Here is a 17,632-nt window from a genome sequence, read left to right on the forward strand (position 1 = left end):
ATCCCTTAAGGACCTTATAAGATGGCCAGTGATTTGACTCTAGGGTCATAAAGAGAACAAAAGCAAAGTGTGAATGTGTATGGGGGCTCACTCGAGGAAGCGTGTGATGTAGTCCTTAGAGCAGGACGACCAAGTGAGAGGCGAGCTGTCGTACATCAGCTGTCTGGACATGATGAAGGGGTGCCTCCCTCCCACCTCGCAGTCGTTCCCTTGGCCGTCGTGATGGATTCCAAAGCTGCGCTCCAGCACATCCGACAAGAAGAACAACTGCTCTTTTACGAGAATTCTTTTTATCCGCTCGTAGTGTATGCTGTCAGATATGAGCTGCTCGTTTCAACCAAAGTCAACATTATTTTCTGTGCTATTTACTATTCTTCGACAAATACCTTACAGTATTAGGTATTTGTGTCTATTACAACTTTAATTCCAGTTTCAGACAGGTTTCATTACCAACTGCATAGTGTGTATAGTCCTGTTGATACATGTACAAGTATACAGTGGATATAAAAAGTCTACACACCCCTGTTCAAATGCCAGGATTTGGTGATATACTGTATGTCACATTCAAACTTATTTTAAATGGGTGTCCGGACACACCTGCCACCATATAAAGTGCATCTATTTAAACACGAATAAAGCCAAATATGTTCTAGTAGGCTTTTCCTGACATGTTTTGTTGTTGCTTTCTAGCCGAAGATTGAAGATTTTGTGCTAACGCCGACTGCTAGTTGGAACTGCTCATAATTCCCTAAATTTTGACCAAGGCCGCAGTTCCAGCTAAGGAAAAACAACTCCAAAGCATGATGCTGTCCCCACCATGCTTCACTCTAGGTATCGCTCACTTTTGGTACTTGAAATCTTCCAAACACATGTGGGAAAATGTGTCGAAATCAATGTTGATGTTGGCCTCTTGGCAGCCTCCCTGACCAGTTTTCTTCTCTTGTTTTCATCAATTTTGGAGGGTTGTCCTGTTCTTGGTAATATCACTCTTGTGCCATATTTTCTCAGCTCTGTGATGACTGTCCTCACTGTGTTCCATAGTATATTTAATTCCTTGTAAATTCTTTTGTACCATTTTCCTGACTGACAACTTTGAACAATGCGATCCCTCTGATGCTGTGCAAGCCCTTGACCATGTCTTGTGCTGAAAGATGTGACTACATATATGTCAGGAAAAGCCTACTAGATCATCTGCACTTTATTTGGGGTTTTTGGTGGCAGGTGTGTGCTGTCTCCCGTAACATGAGTTTGACGTGAATGTTAATTTCATTGTCTTTTGATTCTGACTCCACTAAAAATTCATTTTCAGGTCCCACGGAGTTTATGGCATGCAAAGAATTTTGTAATACAAAGGTGGTGGCCGAGGACAGATGCCTTCAATTTGGGATAGCCATCACACATTATGGCTTTCAAATGCAGCTTCCAATGGACGCAAGCACTGAATGTGGCCACGACCCACAGACACGTACCTATGACCCATCTCGTGGGCGATGGTGAAGGCCACCGGTAAGCCCGAATCCTCGTTGATGTTGCAGCTGCGGTGCGGTTGGCACATGCCAGAAAGATGAGACAGGCCTAAGGTCTCGCAGGGTTGGTTCATCCCGGCACAGATGTCCTTCCTTGGAGTCCAATCACAAACCAAGGAACATTTGACTCTTACAACCCACTTAAAGCATATTGTGTGTGTGTGTGTGTGTTTGTGTTTGTGTTCCTTGCCTGGTGACCAACATAGCCAGGTCATGATGGGCGGGATGCGTGTCACTCTGTGGATTTAAGTTCTTCTGCCAGGCACAGAAGCTGGACAGAGTGGTGTCTGCATGGTGGACGATCTTCAGGCCTTTCTGTGTGGTCAAAATACCATTACAACACCACTTGAATTGAACAAATGGAGAAATATTTATATTTTGTTTCCCTAATTCAAATTACAGTACATGTATTGTGAAAAAAGAGAGATTTAAAAAGCTCATCAGTATCTTTACCTCTTCTCCCTGTAGTAGAATCAGACGAACCAAGAGGACGTGGATGGCATTCCCAATGCTGGCGTCATGGAAGATGCCCGCCACCTTGGCAACATACGTTTCAAGGGGAAATATTATGGAAAAGTTGACCTTTTAATTTCTTTTATACAAATAGTTGAGTCTCTGGACTCAAATTAAACAACCAATTCAATCTTTTGTTACCTGCCTATTTCTGAAAATGTGTCTGTGAGCAAGCCGTTCTGCTCTACTGTTATGTAACAGTGAGGCTCACTGACATAACAACTGACTCCCCCCCCCAACCCCCGCTGACTTTCTCCACCTGTGACATGATGAGCAGGCTTGCCAAAGATCCAGAACCATGCAGAAACACCCACAAGCCCCACTAGTGCAACGACCCCGTGTATCATGTCAAAGCCAAGAGGTAAGCAGAGCTTCAATGAGATTAGCATTAACTAACAGGATTAGTTTCTGATAAGCGGCACTAACTTGATTGCTCGGTGAACCGGGAGTTATTTCTGTTTGGTGATGTATCCATGCGACATGTATACGGTGTAGTGCAGTGATTCCTAACCAGTGTGCTGTGGCACATTAGTATGCCATGAGAGACCATATACAGTATTTTTGTTCATCTATCTATGTTGGCAACGTATAATGACAGGCAGAACAGAAGGTGCATAAATAACATATGTAGCTACTTTTTGTGAAAAGTGTATGGTGTGGTGTGCCATGACCAGTATGAGAAAGTGAGTGATAATCCAAAATTTAACACACCTGCACTTCTGTCACACCTGAAACCCTTTACCAATAACGAGTCACATGACCCCACCAGTGAGGAAAACTGGCTAATTGGACCCAATTTGGACATTTTCAGTTAGGGGTGTACTCACTTTTGTTGCCAGCGGTTAATGGCTTTGTGGAGATCGTAACTATACACTGCTATACAAGCTGTACGCCAACAACTTTACACTGTAGCAAAGTGTCTTCAGCATCGTTGCATGAAAAAAATATCATGAAATATTTGCAGAAACTGGAGGGGTGTATTCACTTGTGAGATATTGTATGTCTTCTTTAAATATACAGTAACAAAAAATGCCCACCATGTTCATGATGGTGAAGATGTAGGACTCCACATTGTCGCTGCCGTGATATTCGATGAGCTTGGAATCGGCCACCACCATGGTCTCGACCCAGCGCTCCCTGCTGACCGAGCGCCGGGAGCGGGACTGCGTCGGACCGTGCTCCCACTCCCACTCCTCCCTCTCCCTCTCCAGCCGCACAAAGTCGCCATCTGAGGCGTACGTGGGAAAACTATTGGAGACCTCTAAAGTGTTTTTCTCAACAGTCATTTTAACATTAGCAACATTTTGGCGGTTTGGCAAAAAGCGCCGATGCAAAAATGTGTTTGTCATCCTCCATGAACCAGGATTTAGCCTGCTAACTAACAAACATGGACACACAACTGCATATACAACACACTACAAATTTTACCCCCATTTTTGTTAACGGAGTGACCATTTTGCAAAATCAACAAATATAATGGTGGATGAGGACATGTACTGTATCCAATATTGTACAGTATATTGATAATGTTTTGAATTTTGATTTCATGTACTACGAGTACTGTATTAGGGCTACAGTGGAAAGAAAAATATACAGAGGCTATAAAAGGTTTACACACCCCTGTTCAAATGCCAGGTTGTTGTGATGTAAAAAAATAAAAACAATGAGACCAAGATAAATCATTTCAAAACTTTTTCCGCCATTAATGTGACCTATAACCTGAAAGACTCAATCGAAAAGAAATATGACATCTTTTCGAAGTGGAAAGTAAAAATCCACTTTTTAAATCACCAAAAACTGGTGCTTGAACAGGGGTGCGCAGACTTTTTATATTCACTGTGTAGCACTGCCAAGAGAATAAAATCTTACTGGTACAAGAAAAAAAATTCATGAGGAGAAAAGGTTCTGACAATATAATTGAAATGTTAAAAGTGTAAAGTCATAATATTATGAGGAAAACATGTTAGCTTTTTCAATCCTTAATAGTCCTCATATGTTTATGCTCATAATATTCTGACTCTATTTCCATAGAATTACGACTTTATTCGGGTAATACTCAACTTTATTATCGAAAATTATTCTCATAATATGACAACTTTTTCCTCAAAAATTATTCATTTTGTAACATTATACTTTTAAAAAAGTTGACTTTTTCCTCATATAATTACTTTTTTTTTCAGTGTAACATTGCTAAAACAACTCATCTAATGGTGGCTTCAGACATTTGCACTTCCTTCACTTTCCTTTGAATTCTGCTTGCATGTACTACAAATTATTAGGGCCACAATGGAAAAAAAGACAGTATAAAATCACAATAACAAAAAAGTTTAAAAAAATTAATAAAACAATAAAATTAGTAGAGTAGTATAATCCCCCCCCCCCCCCTTTTTTTTTTTTTTTTTTTTTTTTTTTTTACTGTTGCCCTGATACTACTTTGTACCCACCTGCCTAAACAAGTGAAAAGATTCTCAGTTGGAAAAGCAGACAAATACCTGTTACTCCGCACGGGCTGGGTGTCTGTTCGCCCTCGGCGCTGCGTTTTCCCCTGTGCGTTACCGTGACAACTCTCGGGAAGATGATGTGCGGCTCTGGGGAACCTGCGGGATCACTCGGAGATTTTGGGAGCGGCTCAATGAAAAAGTGTCCCTCCGGCAGGGAGAAGAAGCCTCTCTGTTGGGGAGAGAAAAATACACGTGTGATGAGGCTGATATGTGATTAAGGGCAATTTTATTATTTTATTATTATTTTTTTTTTACTATATTGACACAGCTCAGTTACATGAAGATTCTTTTCCAACTTATAGGATCTCCAGAAAAAGGTCGTTGCTCAGTCAATTTAATCATTATTCATCAGGTGAGCTGTTAGACATCCCTCCCTTTCTCCTTTTCCACCCCCCGCAGGCACATTCTGTCTGCAATAAAGCAACGTCTTGCCAAGTATGCCATGCAAGTTCTTACTGGTGTAGCACTTGCCTTTTTCTGACACGTGCACACAAAAGTACGTAGACACACGCCCTCCGAGCACAAACAAAGAAGTATTTCAGAGGCATAAAAGAAGGTTCTGGATATTTTTCTTTAGGGGTGGACTTGACATCTCGTGTTAAGTATCGTTTTCACCTCTGGCCCAGGCTAAAGGCGATCTTCATCAATGTGATTATGTGTGGACGTTCAGGTTGTATGCGAATGTGAGTGTGCAGTCCAAACAAGCCTAGACTGTTCAGGGATGAACTTCTCACTGTCTTTCAAGCCACTTGCATGAAAGATGGCCAAATAATGCGATCCAATACAAGAGCTGTATATTCCATTTTCATAATGATATTGAACATTTTGCATGTGTCCCTAAAATTGCTCTCCACCCTGTCAATATGGTGTACATTCCCTTTTTAAAAACCCAACCAGCATTTTGTCTTTCTTCAATAGAGGCTGAAACAGTAGTTGCACAATAAATATTCACTTATGTTTCGAAATTTTTAATCATCATTATGCGTGTAGTTGGATAATAGTTATTAAAATCTTTTAGAAATTTGAAAGCTATTTGTTAAACAGTACACATTCAGCTTGCTAACTAGTGAAGGTCCACCATGTGCTCTTTAAATGCCAACATTAGCCAAAAATGTCCACCCTGTCAGCAAGCTGGCATCTTTTGCTGTTTTTTACTATCTGCACTTCTATTTTACTACTACAAAGTGTGATAATCTTTGCCGCAGCTGCAGAAAGTAGCAACATTAATATGTACAATTGTGGTTTGCAGTGGTGTTGAAATAAACCGCATGTTCCAAAGAGGTGTCTATAATATTTTCCTGGTTCTTGCATCCGATTGGCCGGTTTCTTCAGCGTGTGAGGAGCAAAAAGCAGCTGTGAAAAATCAGGCCATGTGCTATGTCCTGCTGCTCTGCAGCGCTCCAGTTATGCACAGTTAAAATTTTCTAGGTCATCCTGACCACTTTCATAAGCGGGGGGGAGAAAAATCCCCAAACATGTTCATTCAAAGATGTGCACAGGATATCATTTTTCCTTTAGGGGGGGTAGTTCACAGAGTTCATTTGGGGTGCCTTTGTAAAATAGGCCACCATGGTAAAAACATGAGTCAGCTATTTATTTTCGAGGGATGGGAGAATCTCTCTGAATGTTCTGAACTCCTGATTCTATGCCATTGTCACAATGAACAGAAAAAATGCTGCTGTGGATGTAGGTCAGCTTCCCATACCACACTTTTTACTTCTTAAGACGGCAAACAAGCAATACACTGCATTTTGACTCAAATGCTTCAAAACATTATTATTCAATTCCACCCAATCGACAGAATTCATATGGATCAATTATTATGCCCAAGACATAGATCAGTGATTATCAAATTGTAATAAGAGTACCACTCGTGGTATGTGGGCTTGCACAAGTAGTCGAGTATATTTTTTTTACCTTTCAAGTACAGTGCAGTTTTAAAATATAGTTGAGTTGTATTTAACTTAAGTACAATAATTTTGCTTTTAATCTCTAATTTTTGTTTTAAACATTTTATTGGAAGTGCCATTTTTATTTAAGTTATGTGCAAAACATGTTAAATTGAATCATTTAAGTAGGTTCCCCCCCAACTGTCCATTATTCAAGTGCATGTGTTAATGTTCAAACTGTGCATAATATTAAAGTGGCTTAAAATAACAAATAAACTTTCAAGGACTAAAACCACTGCCATACATACTTGTCTTTGTCTTGGCTGCTCCAATCTATAATTCTTAAAAGAATAGAACGTGCGCTTGAAAGTGAGCTGTGTTATTTCTTGATGGTAACAGTTAAAGCGACGCTGCTTAATTAGACAAAACCGGACAATTGCGAACAAATTACAGTGGGTGACTGACCCTCGCAGACCCGCCCAAAAATGTGAGGCCTGGCGTTCTTATCGGGAAACGTTTTGAAGCGCCACCTATATTATTTTATTGAATCACAAACGACATTTTATTTTATTTTCCATAAAATCATCCATTTTCCATAGTGGTTATTCTCATTAGGGTTGCGGATGAGCTGGAGCCTATCTCAGCTGAATGAAAAAAAATAAAATTGTTTTGGCGCTCGTCCTTATTAGGGTCAGTCACAGGCAGTGGCAGTCCTGGCTTGAACGGGGCCCTGTGCGAGACCCCCCTTTCGACCGCAACTATATGTAAGTACAACTTGCATACAACTACAATTACACAACGAGGAAACACAAACAACAATTAACATTAACGAAAAAAGGCATACTGGGATGCCTGGTGTCAACTTCCCCAACGCTCAACAGGGAACTGTACTTCCCAGCATGCCTAGCGACATTTTGTAAAATTGCGTTAGGAATTACGCGTTTATTGTTAACGGATGAGAAACATTTTGTGGAAATTGGAACATGTTGGCGGTCGTGTTCGATGTTGGTGGCTCTACCGTACGGAGCAGTTTTATTTCTTGCATCCCCACCCAAAGTGAGAAGAAATTAAATAGGGAGGAAAACATTTAGAGAATGGCCTTTGGCTACAAGTGTTGAAGGACTCATCCACAAAGCATGTAAGCTGATACACCCCCAGTGAATGTGACGGACGTTTCCCAGAGGTTCTGTGCACAACTCACAGCTGATTTCACTGCTCTCACACTCTCTTTTACTGTCAGCCCGTTCTCACGTTAGCAGATAAAGCTCGCAAGACAAAACACAGACAAACACACAATGTGCTGTATGAAACCTAGGTTTCCTGCACGTTTCTTGGTGTTTCGCTGCTATCGGAACACCATGTCATCTCCTATACTATATATGTGCAGTTTTGAACTTCCAAAGAGCAAAGCAGGTGGTGGAGTGCAGATGGGCCGGGAAGGAATGCTACAAGGAGGCCCATCCAAACACGCATTGCTCTGCTTGATTCATATGATCTGCAAAGCGAATGTACGTCTGGGCTTGTGCACTCTTTTATTTACACTACCTGTGCTCCGCAAATGACCGTGTGCACCCGTCAGTGGTGGGAAGTAACAAAATGCAAAAAGCTTTGGTCCTGTACTTAAAGACCTTGTAAAGTGAATTCAGAGATTTGTTTGTAAATACAGTTTACGTTTGAAGATGAATGCTGAAAACGTGTAAAGACCGAGAACTATATAGTCCTGATTTGTGGAGCTATAGTATTAAACAGTTATTCACCATTTCAGTTTTCCCTTTTTTTTTAGGTTATCCGCAACAATTGCGACGTGCAGTTAGCTAGCCTAGCTATGCCTACACCCCGAAAATGCCTTTTCCCTTAGGAGAGTCCGCTGGCATGGCCGCTTTAGCGTGCCTCGTTGTCGGACATGAGTGCGCACGTCACGCAGAGAAAGTCGGAAGTGCGAGGAGAGTCATGTTCTTTCTAATCCATTCTTTGTCAACATTATTAGTTCAACCTCCACGGATGACGACAACATAAAAAAGGGGTAAATAGAACGAGGTAGTCAGCTGCAGTTGAGATATTGATTGATTGAGATCTTGGGGCCTTATAAGGAAGAAAAAAGGGGGCAGCAGCAACATGGAGGACTGAGACAAAACAGATTCAGAGAAGCAAGATATTCCCCATCTGTGGCTTTATTGAAGAGAATTTTGGATGCTGTTGGCTCTAAAAGAATTTGTGCTAAATGCGTTGTCAAATGCCAGTATACAGTAAAAAGCACCTGTCATTGTCCTGTGATTCTGTCTGGATGCTGTGTTGTTGGTTTTTTTTCAGTTGCCTAGTTGGGAGGATGTGCGGGGCCTCGTGCACAGCGGTTCTGCACGATAATCAACTAGCTTCTTAAGCGCAGGCCAAAATATTGCCGAATTTTTGCCATTGCGCTTACCTAGTTTGTGTGCCTTTTTGATTCGCCACATTTCATTCCAATTCTTTCTTTCCTCACTCACACCTACATAAGTTTTCCTGCTTCTGTGTTTCTTTCAAAACGTGTAGCTTATGCTCTGTTCCTTTGTTTGTTTCCCTAGTTTAATCCTTTTAAATTTATGTAATAAAGATTTTCTTTCGTGCTTTGTGCTAGTTTTCGTTTGGTCTTTTCCTGCATCGTTTAGCTCCTTTACGGCTGAGTTCCTTTGTTACCACTTACCTCTTAACTTATGCAGTTAAGAGTCCCATCCTTTTGTTGGGCAAAGGTTTATCCATCTCATTTGCGTAGTATAGATTGGGTTATTAGTTTCCCTTCTCACTGACTGCGTCTAGCTGGTGTTGTGGCTCCATCTATTGGAGTTGCAATTTGTCCTTTCTATTTACTGTATCTTTTTTTGTGTCGTCGTAGTTTTTCTGTTAGTATTTATTAATCATCACGTTGTCGTGCTCATTTATTTCAATAAAACCTTGTATGTTTGCTGTAATGTGGTTCTCTGCTTTGTGGTCCAATATTTAGTCTGCTCATTCGTAACACCACCAGCTTCTGCCGTTTAAAAATTCTCAGTCCGATTTAAAAAAAAAAAAAAACACACAAGGTGTAGTTTTTATCTGTTATCACTAGCTAATTTAGTTTTTTTTTTTGTTATTCAGTTTACAATGTTAGCAAAGGAACACATTGTTTTGATAGCAGAAAAGTCAAGCCAACACTAGCTACAGGAGTTTTTTTCGTTGTGACAAGTTATCAAAATGGGTATTGTATTTATGCATCCATCCATTTTCTGTAGCGCTTACCCTCACTAAGGTCACAGGTGAGTTGGAGCCTATCCCAGCTGACTTTGGGTGATAGGCAGGGTACACCCTAAAGTGGTCGTCAGTCATTCGCAAGAGACACATACTGCAGACAAACAAGCATTTAGACTCACATTCACATCTATGGACAATTTAGAGTCCTCAATAAACCTAAAAAAAAAAAACATGTTTTTGGAATGTGAAAAGAGGCCAGAGTGCCTGAAGAAAGTCCACGCAAGCGCGGGGAAAACATGCAAACCCCACACAGGAAGGCCAGAGCCCAGATTTGAAACCCCCAACCTCATAACTGGAACGAGAGTTGGATGATTACTTCTACTTTTATCAAAGGTCTGTACAGGTACTACTATTTAAGTGCAGAGTGTGAGTACTTCTGCGACTACTACTTGAATCTATGTCAACTATCGATTTGCGTAAATATTTTGTCAGTTTTCCCACCCTAAATTTGGGTCTTGAGCCAAAAATCTTATGCAAGAAAAGTATGGGGCCGGTCTCTGAATCCCTGCAACCTGGAGGAAGTGTGTTTTTAATCTGAGGTGACAGGACCCGGGGAGGTTACCATAACATGGGTCGGTGTTGTAAATACAACGGCCATGTGGAACTGCTTTACGGCTCTTTCCTGCTTCTGTGGGTTGCAGTGTGACCAGAATAGAGTCCCCGCTGTTGGTGACCTTCAAGGACTTATTAGTGGGAAACAGGTATAGGGGAGGGGGTTGCTCATTATACAATGACCACCTTTCAACTTTCTGCCAAGAAAGCTGTTACTTATAAAGTGAGGGGATCATTACAAGAGAATTCCTTTCTGTCTGTTCGGTCAAAAACTATTCTCATTTGTCTTCGTGTCAAGAGACAAAAAAAAATAAAAGTGGGTGTAAGAGGTCTGAACTTGTTTGTTCTCGTAGAGCGCCGTGCCTCGGGGAATGGCCAAGCTTTGTCGGAGAACATCTTACATGAATGGAGAAGCTTCGCATGGAATCTCAGCGACTTCCAGCCAGCAGTTGTGACAGATTCACATGTGGGTTCAATAACGGAGATGAGCTCAGTCAATTTGTTTGACCAAAGTGACTTTGCCTTCTGCTAAGGGGAAACAGACAATCTCCGATGTTTATGAGGCTGCTACAGATAATTTCACGCTTTATCTAAAAGCTGTCTTTCGTCCATGTTTTATTGACTTTGTGCTTATATTTGATTATTTATGCTGTTTTTTTCCCCCCAAAGCTAGTAACTATTACATCTTAGTGTTTTATTTACATAGATACATACATTTTTCATATGTAAAAAAAAAAAAACAGAGATCCTATAGTTCAAAAACTTGACGTGCTAGAGAAAAACTGAGATCAGTTTTGGATTCTGCACCCAAAAATTAGTAAAACAGTTAAAACAGCTGTCATACCTAACTCAACAAAAAATGCGTTCCCCAGTGTTATCCTGGGCAATTATCCTTTGGTATGGGATGTGTTAAGACTGATTTTTGCTCCTCAATCTGCTCGGAAAATGGCCCTAACTGTTAAACCTGTTCAACATATCTGCTGGCAAATTCCTAATGGGTGTGGTCAACTTCGATTTGGGCCAAGCTACATAGGAGCACTAACATTTAAAGCAGTTGAACCAATTAAGATTGGTACAAGCTCTTTTTAAAAGAACAAATCATTGGAACTGGTCAAACATGTTGGTGATATAGGAGGGCTGTTTACCAGGAAGAGCTTTAAAAATAAAAAAATAGCCAATGTATCTCACGTCTAATGGAGAGAGGGCCAACCAACAAACTGATAGAGAGAACAATGATGAGTAGTGTAGCCAGCACCAGAAATGAAACTGAGTGCTGAATGGTAAACTGAATTTAAAGGTCTGAGGGTAGTAGCAGAGGCATGTCTGTAGACTACATCACCGTAGTCCAGAACAGATTTAAAAAAAAAAAAAAAAAAAAAAAAAAAAAACACCAACAATTCTCTTCCTACGAAACAGAAGAAAGCTAGTCCTATTCCTATATAATATATCGGGAGACTACTGCAGTTACCAGATAAGCTAACATTGGAGTCACCAACCTAATCAATTTTGAAATGACAATGACAAAAAAAAAACATTATAGTTAAGACATTAGTATTATAGCGCATGACCACAGTTTGTGGGGACAAGCTAACAGGCGCAACAATAATGTGGAGATGATTTGCCCCAAATAATTTGAGGAAATTTCAGAAGTACAGTACCGTGTTGCCTCTCACAGGTCAGTCTTGGTGGTACGACAAATAACTGGTGCAGGGAGGAAGAATCATGATTGTCGGTGGAGATATGGTGTGTGTGTGTGTGTGTGTGTGTGGTATACTGTCTTGGTCATCTGAAGTAAGCCAAACACTAAGGGGAGTAAGCACCATCATGACAATTTTTTTTTACCCGTCATGCGCAGGGTCACTCACATTTAAAAAATCAGTTCCGATGTTAAATATCACTATTGGTGTACCCCTCATAAGTTAAAGCAGTGCGACTCAGTTTCCTGACGCTGCAGCTGGAAAGGTTTCCACCCCACATCTGCCTATAAAGTCAACTCCTCTGGGGGGTTTAACAACTGTAAAGCTTCTACAACTGTGAAAATTCTGGCTAATACATCAGAATGGATTTCCTGGAGTTTGGGGTAGGGGAATAGAAAAAAAAAAAAAACAACACTAGAATTCCATCTTGAAGATATGAGGTTTGAGTGACACATATCTGTGCAATGAGCTGGACTACCGGGGAGGGTCTAAAGTGGGTCAGTTGTAAATTATGCCGGAGCGGGACAGGCTGTCATTAACTTGGCTCCGGAGTCAGATGTAACAAATGAGGCTCGGCAGGGAGAGGCAGTGTAGGCCCCGCTAACATAACAGAAGGCACTTGTTGCTGTGACACAATCAAACACACCAAAACAGGACGAAATGTCACGTCACGTCACATCACATCCAAGGTACTATTTCTAATCGGTTGGGCTTCTCTGATTGGGTTCAGCTCAGTTCAGTACAGTACTGAATGCGAGTGTAAATGGTTGTCTGTCTCTATATATGCCCTGTGATTGACTGGTGGCCAGTCCACCTGAAGTAAGCTCACCTCAACCCTGAGCACGATAAGCACTACAGAAAATTGATGGATGGATGAATGACCCTACACCTCTTTGTATCAACCTGTCTTCCAAGTTATAGGAATATGCTCCAACTGAAGCCGTACCTCAGGGGACAACAAAGTAAAAGGTTGGAGCTATAGGGGATTTCAGTGACAGTGAGTGAAAGCGAGACTAAGAAGACAGGAAAGGGTCTCATGGTGTGCTTATAAGGATCAGCAGCAGCTGTCAGTGGGCCTGTAGGGCGACCGCTCTGCAAACTGTGACGGAAAGTCTTTGAAGGGCAAACTAACAGACAAGACACTGTCGGATGGAGATATTTTAGCCTCGACCACATAGGAGGGAACTAAGGCCAATATTACCTCTCTCTTAAAGTCCACTGGGCAATACAGTTGAGTGAACACGTAAACGATAATGCCTTGCCTGTTGTGGTGTAACAATCGCTGTGGTAAGGTACCTAAAGGGTGCAGGTAGAGTGGCCGTCGTGCCTTGCTTGGTGAAGAGAGAATTGTTGGACTTTAGTTGGACAATGGGAATGGAATGAGAACATTAAACACAGGCAAATACCGTGGATTTACAACACACAAATAACTAAAACTCAGTTGTGTTTCTTATTAACGCAGAATAAATTATTGCAATCAATTTTTTTAGGCCATCCTGCCTTGGAATCACAATCCAGATCAGGAGTGACTGTTAATTTAATCCACTTTGTGGAACCACTTCTTTAGTCCAACAATGCATCCATTCATTTTTGTAGCACTTGTCCTCATGAGGATTGCAGATGAGATAGAGCTTATGCCAGCTGACTTGGGTGAGAGGCGGGGTACACCCCAGACTAGTCACTAGTCAATCGCAGAGAACAGCAGACATTTGGTGAGCAGAGGGGGGGTTAACCTTCCACTACGGGTTGAACCCTGATGAGTCACATAGTCGACTATCACTGCGCAATGATGGTTAGAGCTCGAAGTTGGTTAATCACCAATAACAGTAGTTAATCACAAAGCACAGCTGACTTTTGCCAAGAGAAGCGGTGTACACCTTGGACTGGTCACTAGTCAAACGAAAGGCACAGCTGACTTTTGCCGAGGAAAGTGAGTCAAACCCTGAACTGGTTGGACTGTCTTTCACAGGGCATAGATGACTTGGCAAGAAAAGTGGGGTACGGGATTCGAGATTCAAATCCACAACATCAGAATTTTGAGGCAGATGCCCTAACCACGAATACACCGTGCCCATGGCTTTCGTCCCCCGGCCAAAACTAAAGTGATAAGTCTTTCTAAGAGCTACAGTACATGTAGTGTACTGCAACGTGACTCCTTACCAGTCCATTACATGTGCTGATGGCAGCAGTTCCCTTCACCCCAGAGACCTCCATGGTGCCGAGAAGGTGGCAGGATGTCTCCGCAGGCGTCCGCCGACTCTCGGTCCGGTTGACGTCGCCGTTGCGCCGCTCCAGGATGTAGTCGCTTGAAAGCAGCTGATGGTTTTCGGTCAAATTGAGCAATAAAGCGCGACCTGTGTAGTTGAGCTTGTAGTAAACCTGTCCCACCGCACTCAGGTCTCGCCTGACTCGCCCATTCTTGAAATGGTGAGACAGAGAGTGGGAGATGAACTCTCCGGCAGCGTTGGTTTTCACTGGATGGATCACGGATCCTGACTGAGGCGCATCACCTGTAGAATTGAAAGCAGGGTGGTAGAGTCATATGCAATAGGAAGATAATAATTATGATTATGTATTATATGGACGAAACACTGGTGGGGCACCAACAACAAGAAAGTATGCAGTCTACGTTCCAAGAAAAATACTGTACTCAACACAATTGCTTGGACTTTTTTTTCCTTGGGCAAGTCTCACATTTGCATGGCCACATAGGGAATGAATAATCCATCCATCCATCCATCCATTTTCTGAGCCGCTTCTCCTCACTAGGGTCGCGGGCGTGCTGGAGCCTATCCCAGCTATCATCGGGCAGGAGGCGGGGTACACCCCGAACTGGTCGCCAGCCAATCGCAGGGCACATACAAACAAACAACCATTCGCACTCACATTCACACCTACGGGCAATTTAGAGTTGTCAATTAACCTACCATGCATGTTTTTGGGATGTTGGAGGAAACCGGAGTGCACGGGGAGAAGATGCAAACTCCACACAGGCGGGACCGGGGATTGAAACCCGCTCCTCAGAACTGTGAGGCAGACGTTCTAACCAGTCGTCCACCGACGATTATTATTATTATTATTATTTTCATTTATATTTGTCTCCATTAGTTGGAGCCGTTCTATGATAACAATAGACAGCCATTTTGACAAAAAATACTTTTGAGACATAAAAACAAACTACGGCGAGTCACTGAGCAATATAGAGGTTAAATATTTTCTTAGTCAATTTTTATCATTATAACAGCACAGTGACTTAACGGTGAGCACATCTGCCTTACAGTTGAGAGGTTTTGAGTCTGAATGTTGGCTCAGTCCCTCTTTTGTGGAGTTTGCATGTTCTACCTGTGCTTGCGTCAGCTTTCTGCGGGTACTCCAGCTTCCTCCCACATTCTAAAAACATGCATGTCAGGGTCATTGTAGACTATATTGTCCATAGGTGTTGTTTGTCCATATGTGCCCCGCGATTGGCTGGCAACCACTCCTGCGTGTCCCTCAGCTCTCGCCCAAACATAGCTGGGATAGAGTCCAGCTCACCTTAAAGAGGACAAGCGCGATAGAAACTCGATTGATATAATTATTTTTAAAAACACAGGGGTACCTTGACTTGCAAGTTCATTTTGTTCTTAATTGAAATGCTCTTAACCCATTCCAGCACATACAACACTGTATTGCGTAAACAACATAAAAAAAAAATTAATGTAAAGAAAATAAAGTTTAAAGTTAGTTTCATAGTGTAAATGCTGTATGAATTACAGTATTCGTGTGTTGAATGTGTGCCTTTAAGGGGCGTGGCCTATTGAGTGACATCAGGAGCTGAAGTCAGGTTGTCCCTGCAGCAGCTCATTTTGTATTTGCGTGTTTGACCGTTTGTCCTGTTCAATAAACGTCTGAAAGTGCATCGGCAACCGTGTCTCTCCTTGTCCAAATGCAAGGGCATTACAAAAAAACAACGACTAAGTGACATCTTGAACAGAAAAAACTTGGAACACTTGTAAGTCAAGGTGCCACTGTATAAAAAGAAATAAATACATACATACATAAATAAATAAACTCTCTGCCACTCTTTAAGGAATGAGGGGCACGGCACCACTATGGATTATGATTAATTCATTAAAATGTCAGGATTGAATCACTGCTCTGTATTATGGAAAAAAAAAAAGTTAAAGGGAAAACATCTGGATTTGGTGGGGCAGCATCCCAACTGCCCTTATGCAGTTAATGCATGAACTTAAATGATTGAGGCATTGAGTTGAGGTGTGAATGAGCAGCACACTGACCTTGTCCTGCAAAGAGAGAGAGGTTCAAGTCTTCATGGCCGCCTGCCAGGGAGAAAACAAAGTGTTGCAGCAGCAGCAGAAGAACCGTGCACTCCTGCAACCATGGCATTATTTCATGGAACCAAACCAAAGCTGTGGAAAAGGAGTCCACGGGGGCGTCAGGAGCGACTATACTGACTGTCTCATGACACGGACGGGCTCAGGAGGAGGAGTGCGTCCTGCCTCATTGGGGGAACCGAGCGGGGCTGCACGGGGAAGGAGAAAGCTGAGGCTCTAGTGAGGAGGGAGGGTGGGAGGGAGGGACAGACAGAGGAGTGTTCTTCTGCAAAAGCCGGTGTCTGCTTTCCTTCTCGGAGGAGCAACATGGGGAAGGAGCAAAAGGATCCACTGGTTCCTGGGCTCCAACCCTGCCTCAACTTGCAGCTAGATGCTCCTCAGACACACAGCTATGCGTCATGACGCCTAATGTTATCACTACTGGCACACTCATCAACTCAATACAGTCAAACTACTAGTGCTACTACAAATTACAATAATAAAAATAGTAAGATAATAACAATGATGATTATAAATTAGTTTGCACCAAATCATGCATCATTTATCCTACCAATGAGTCAGAGGTCTCATTATTTAAAATATATATACAGTTCCTGGTTTATGGTGGGGGGTTAGGTTCCGAATTATTAAAAATTACCACGGTGCCTAATAAAATGCACCATGAGTACGTTAGTGTATATTCTACCCAAAAAGACATAAATGGAACACTACTGTTCTCCTATATCTTTTATCTGGCAGTATGAAAGCATAAACTGCATTTTGTTTCTCCAAAGAAAACATCAAACAAGAGCTGAATCGAGCGCAAACACATGCAACGTTTCAATTTTATTTTGGGTGGGGTGAAGTGCAATCCCTGACTAATGTTTGCTCATTCCACCGCTTCACTTCCACCATTTGCGTTGACCAAAGACGCTTTCTACAGGCAAAGTATGAATTACAAAGGAGACACATTTGTTTATTAGTAATCTGGGGAAACATATTAAAGGGAATTGTTGGTTATTTTTGTAATATTGCGTGCAAGTGTTAGGACAGCATCGCCTGATGTAAATTACAAATAAGGTCGCAACCTTTTTGAGTTTCTCTCTTGACGTCTTCCTTCCTGTCCATAAACAATGATTAAAACAACAAACTTAAAATCCAATAAAAGCTCAATATCAGCAGTTGCAACTTGAGTTCGTGACCTATGTGTTTATTTTCTTTATGTGTAAAACTGCACTGCATCTTACAGAAATAACTGTTCCTCATAGTTTGTCCCTCTCATGTGGCTAAATAAAGTAACCGAAATATTTCAACAGCTCTCATTATGATACATTGTAGTTGTACACCACTGCAACCAACAACAATAAACACAAAATG

The 17,632-nt window shown here is 41.8% G+C and overlaps 1 protein-coding gene across 1 annotated transcript in view; it reads right to left on the minus strand.

Annotated features, from left to right (window-relative positions):
• adamts12 (ADAM metallopeptidase with thrombospondin type 1 motif, 12) overlaps positions 1 to 16,482 on the minus strand; it is a 29,627-nt gene extending 13,145 nt beyond the window's left edge. The window contains exons 1-8 of the mRNA XM_061767023.1: positions 16,220 to 16,482; positions 14,103 to 14,452; positions 4,532 to 4,709; positions 3,077 to 3,267; positions 1,980 to 2,063; positions 1,717 to 1,841; positions 1,470 to 1,619; positions 92 to 235 (exon numbers count right to left, since the gene is read on the minus strand). Of these exons, the coding sequence (XP_061623007.1) occupies positions 92 to 235; positions 1,470 to 1,619; positions 1,717 to 1,841; positions 1,980 to 2,063; positions 3,077 to 3,267; positions 4,532 to 4,709; positions 14,103 to 14,452; positions 16,220 to 16,328 (1,331 nt within the window). The 5' untranslated portion in view covers positions 16,329 to 16,482. The remainder of the gene's footprint in view (positions 1 to 91; positions 236 to 1,469; positions 1,620 to 1,716; positions 1,842 to 1,979; positions 2,064 to 3,076; positions 3,268 to 4,531; positions 4,710 to 14,102; positions 14,453 to 16,219) is intronic.
• Positions 16,483 to 17,632: the final 1,150 nt, after the last annotated feature.

The sequence above is a fragment of the Phyllopteryx taeniolatus genome, chromosome 3 (genome assembly GCF_024500385.1).
Source record: "Phyllopteryx taeniolatus isolate TA_2022b chromosome 3, UOR_Ptae_1.2, whole genome shotgun sequence".
NCBI classification, from domain to species: Eukaryota; Metazoa; Chordata; class Actinopteri; order Syngnathiformes; family Syngnathidae; genus Phyllopteryx; species Phyllopteryx taeniolatus.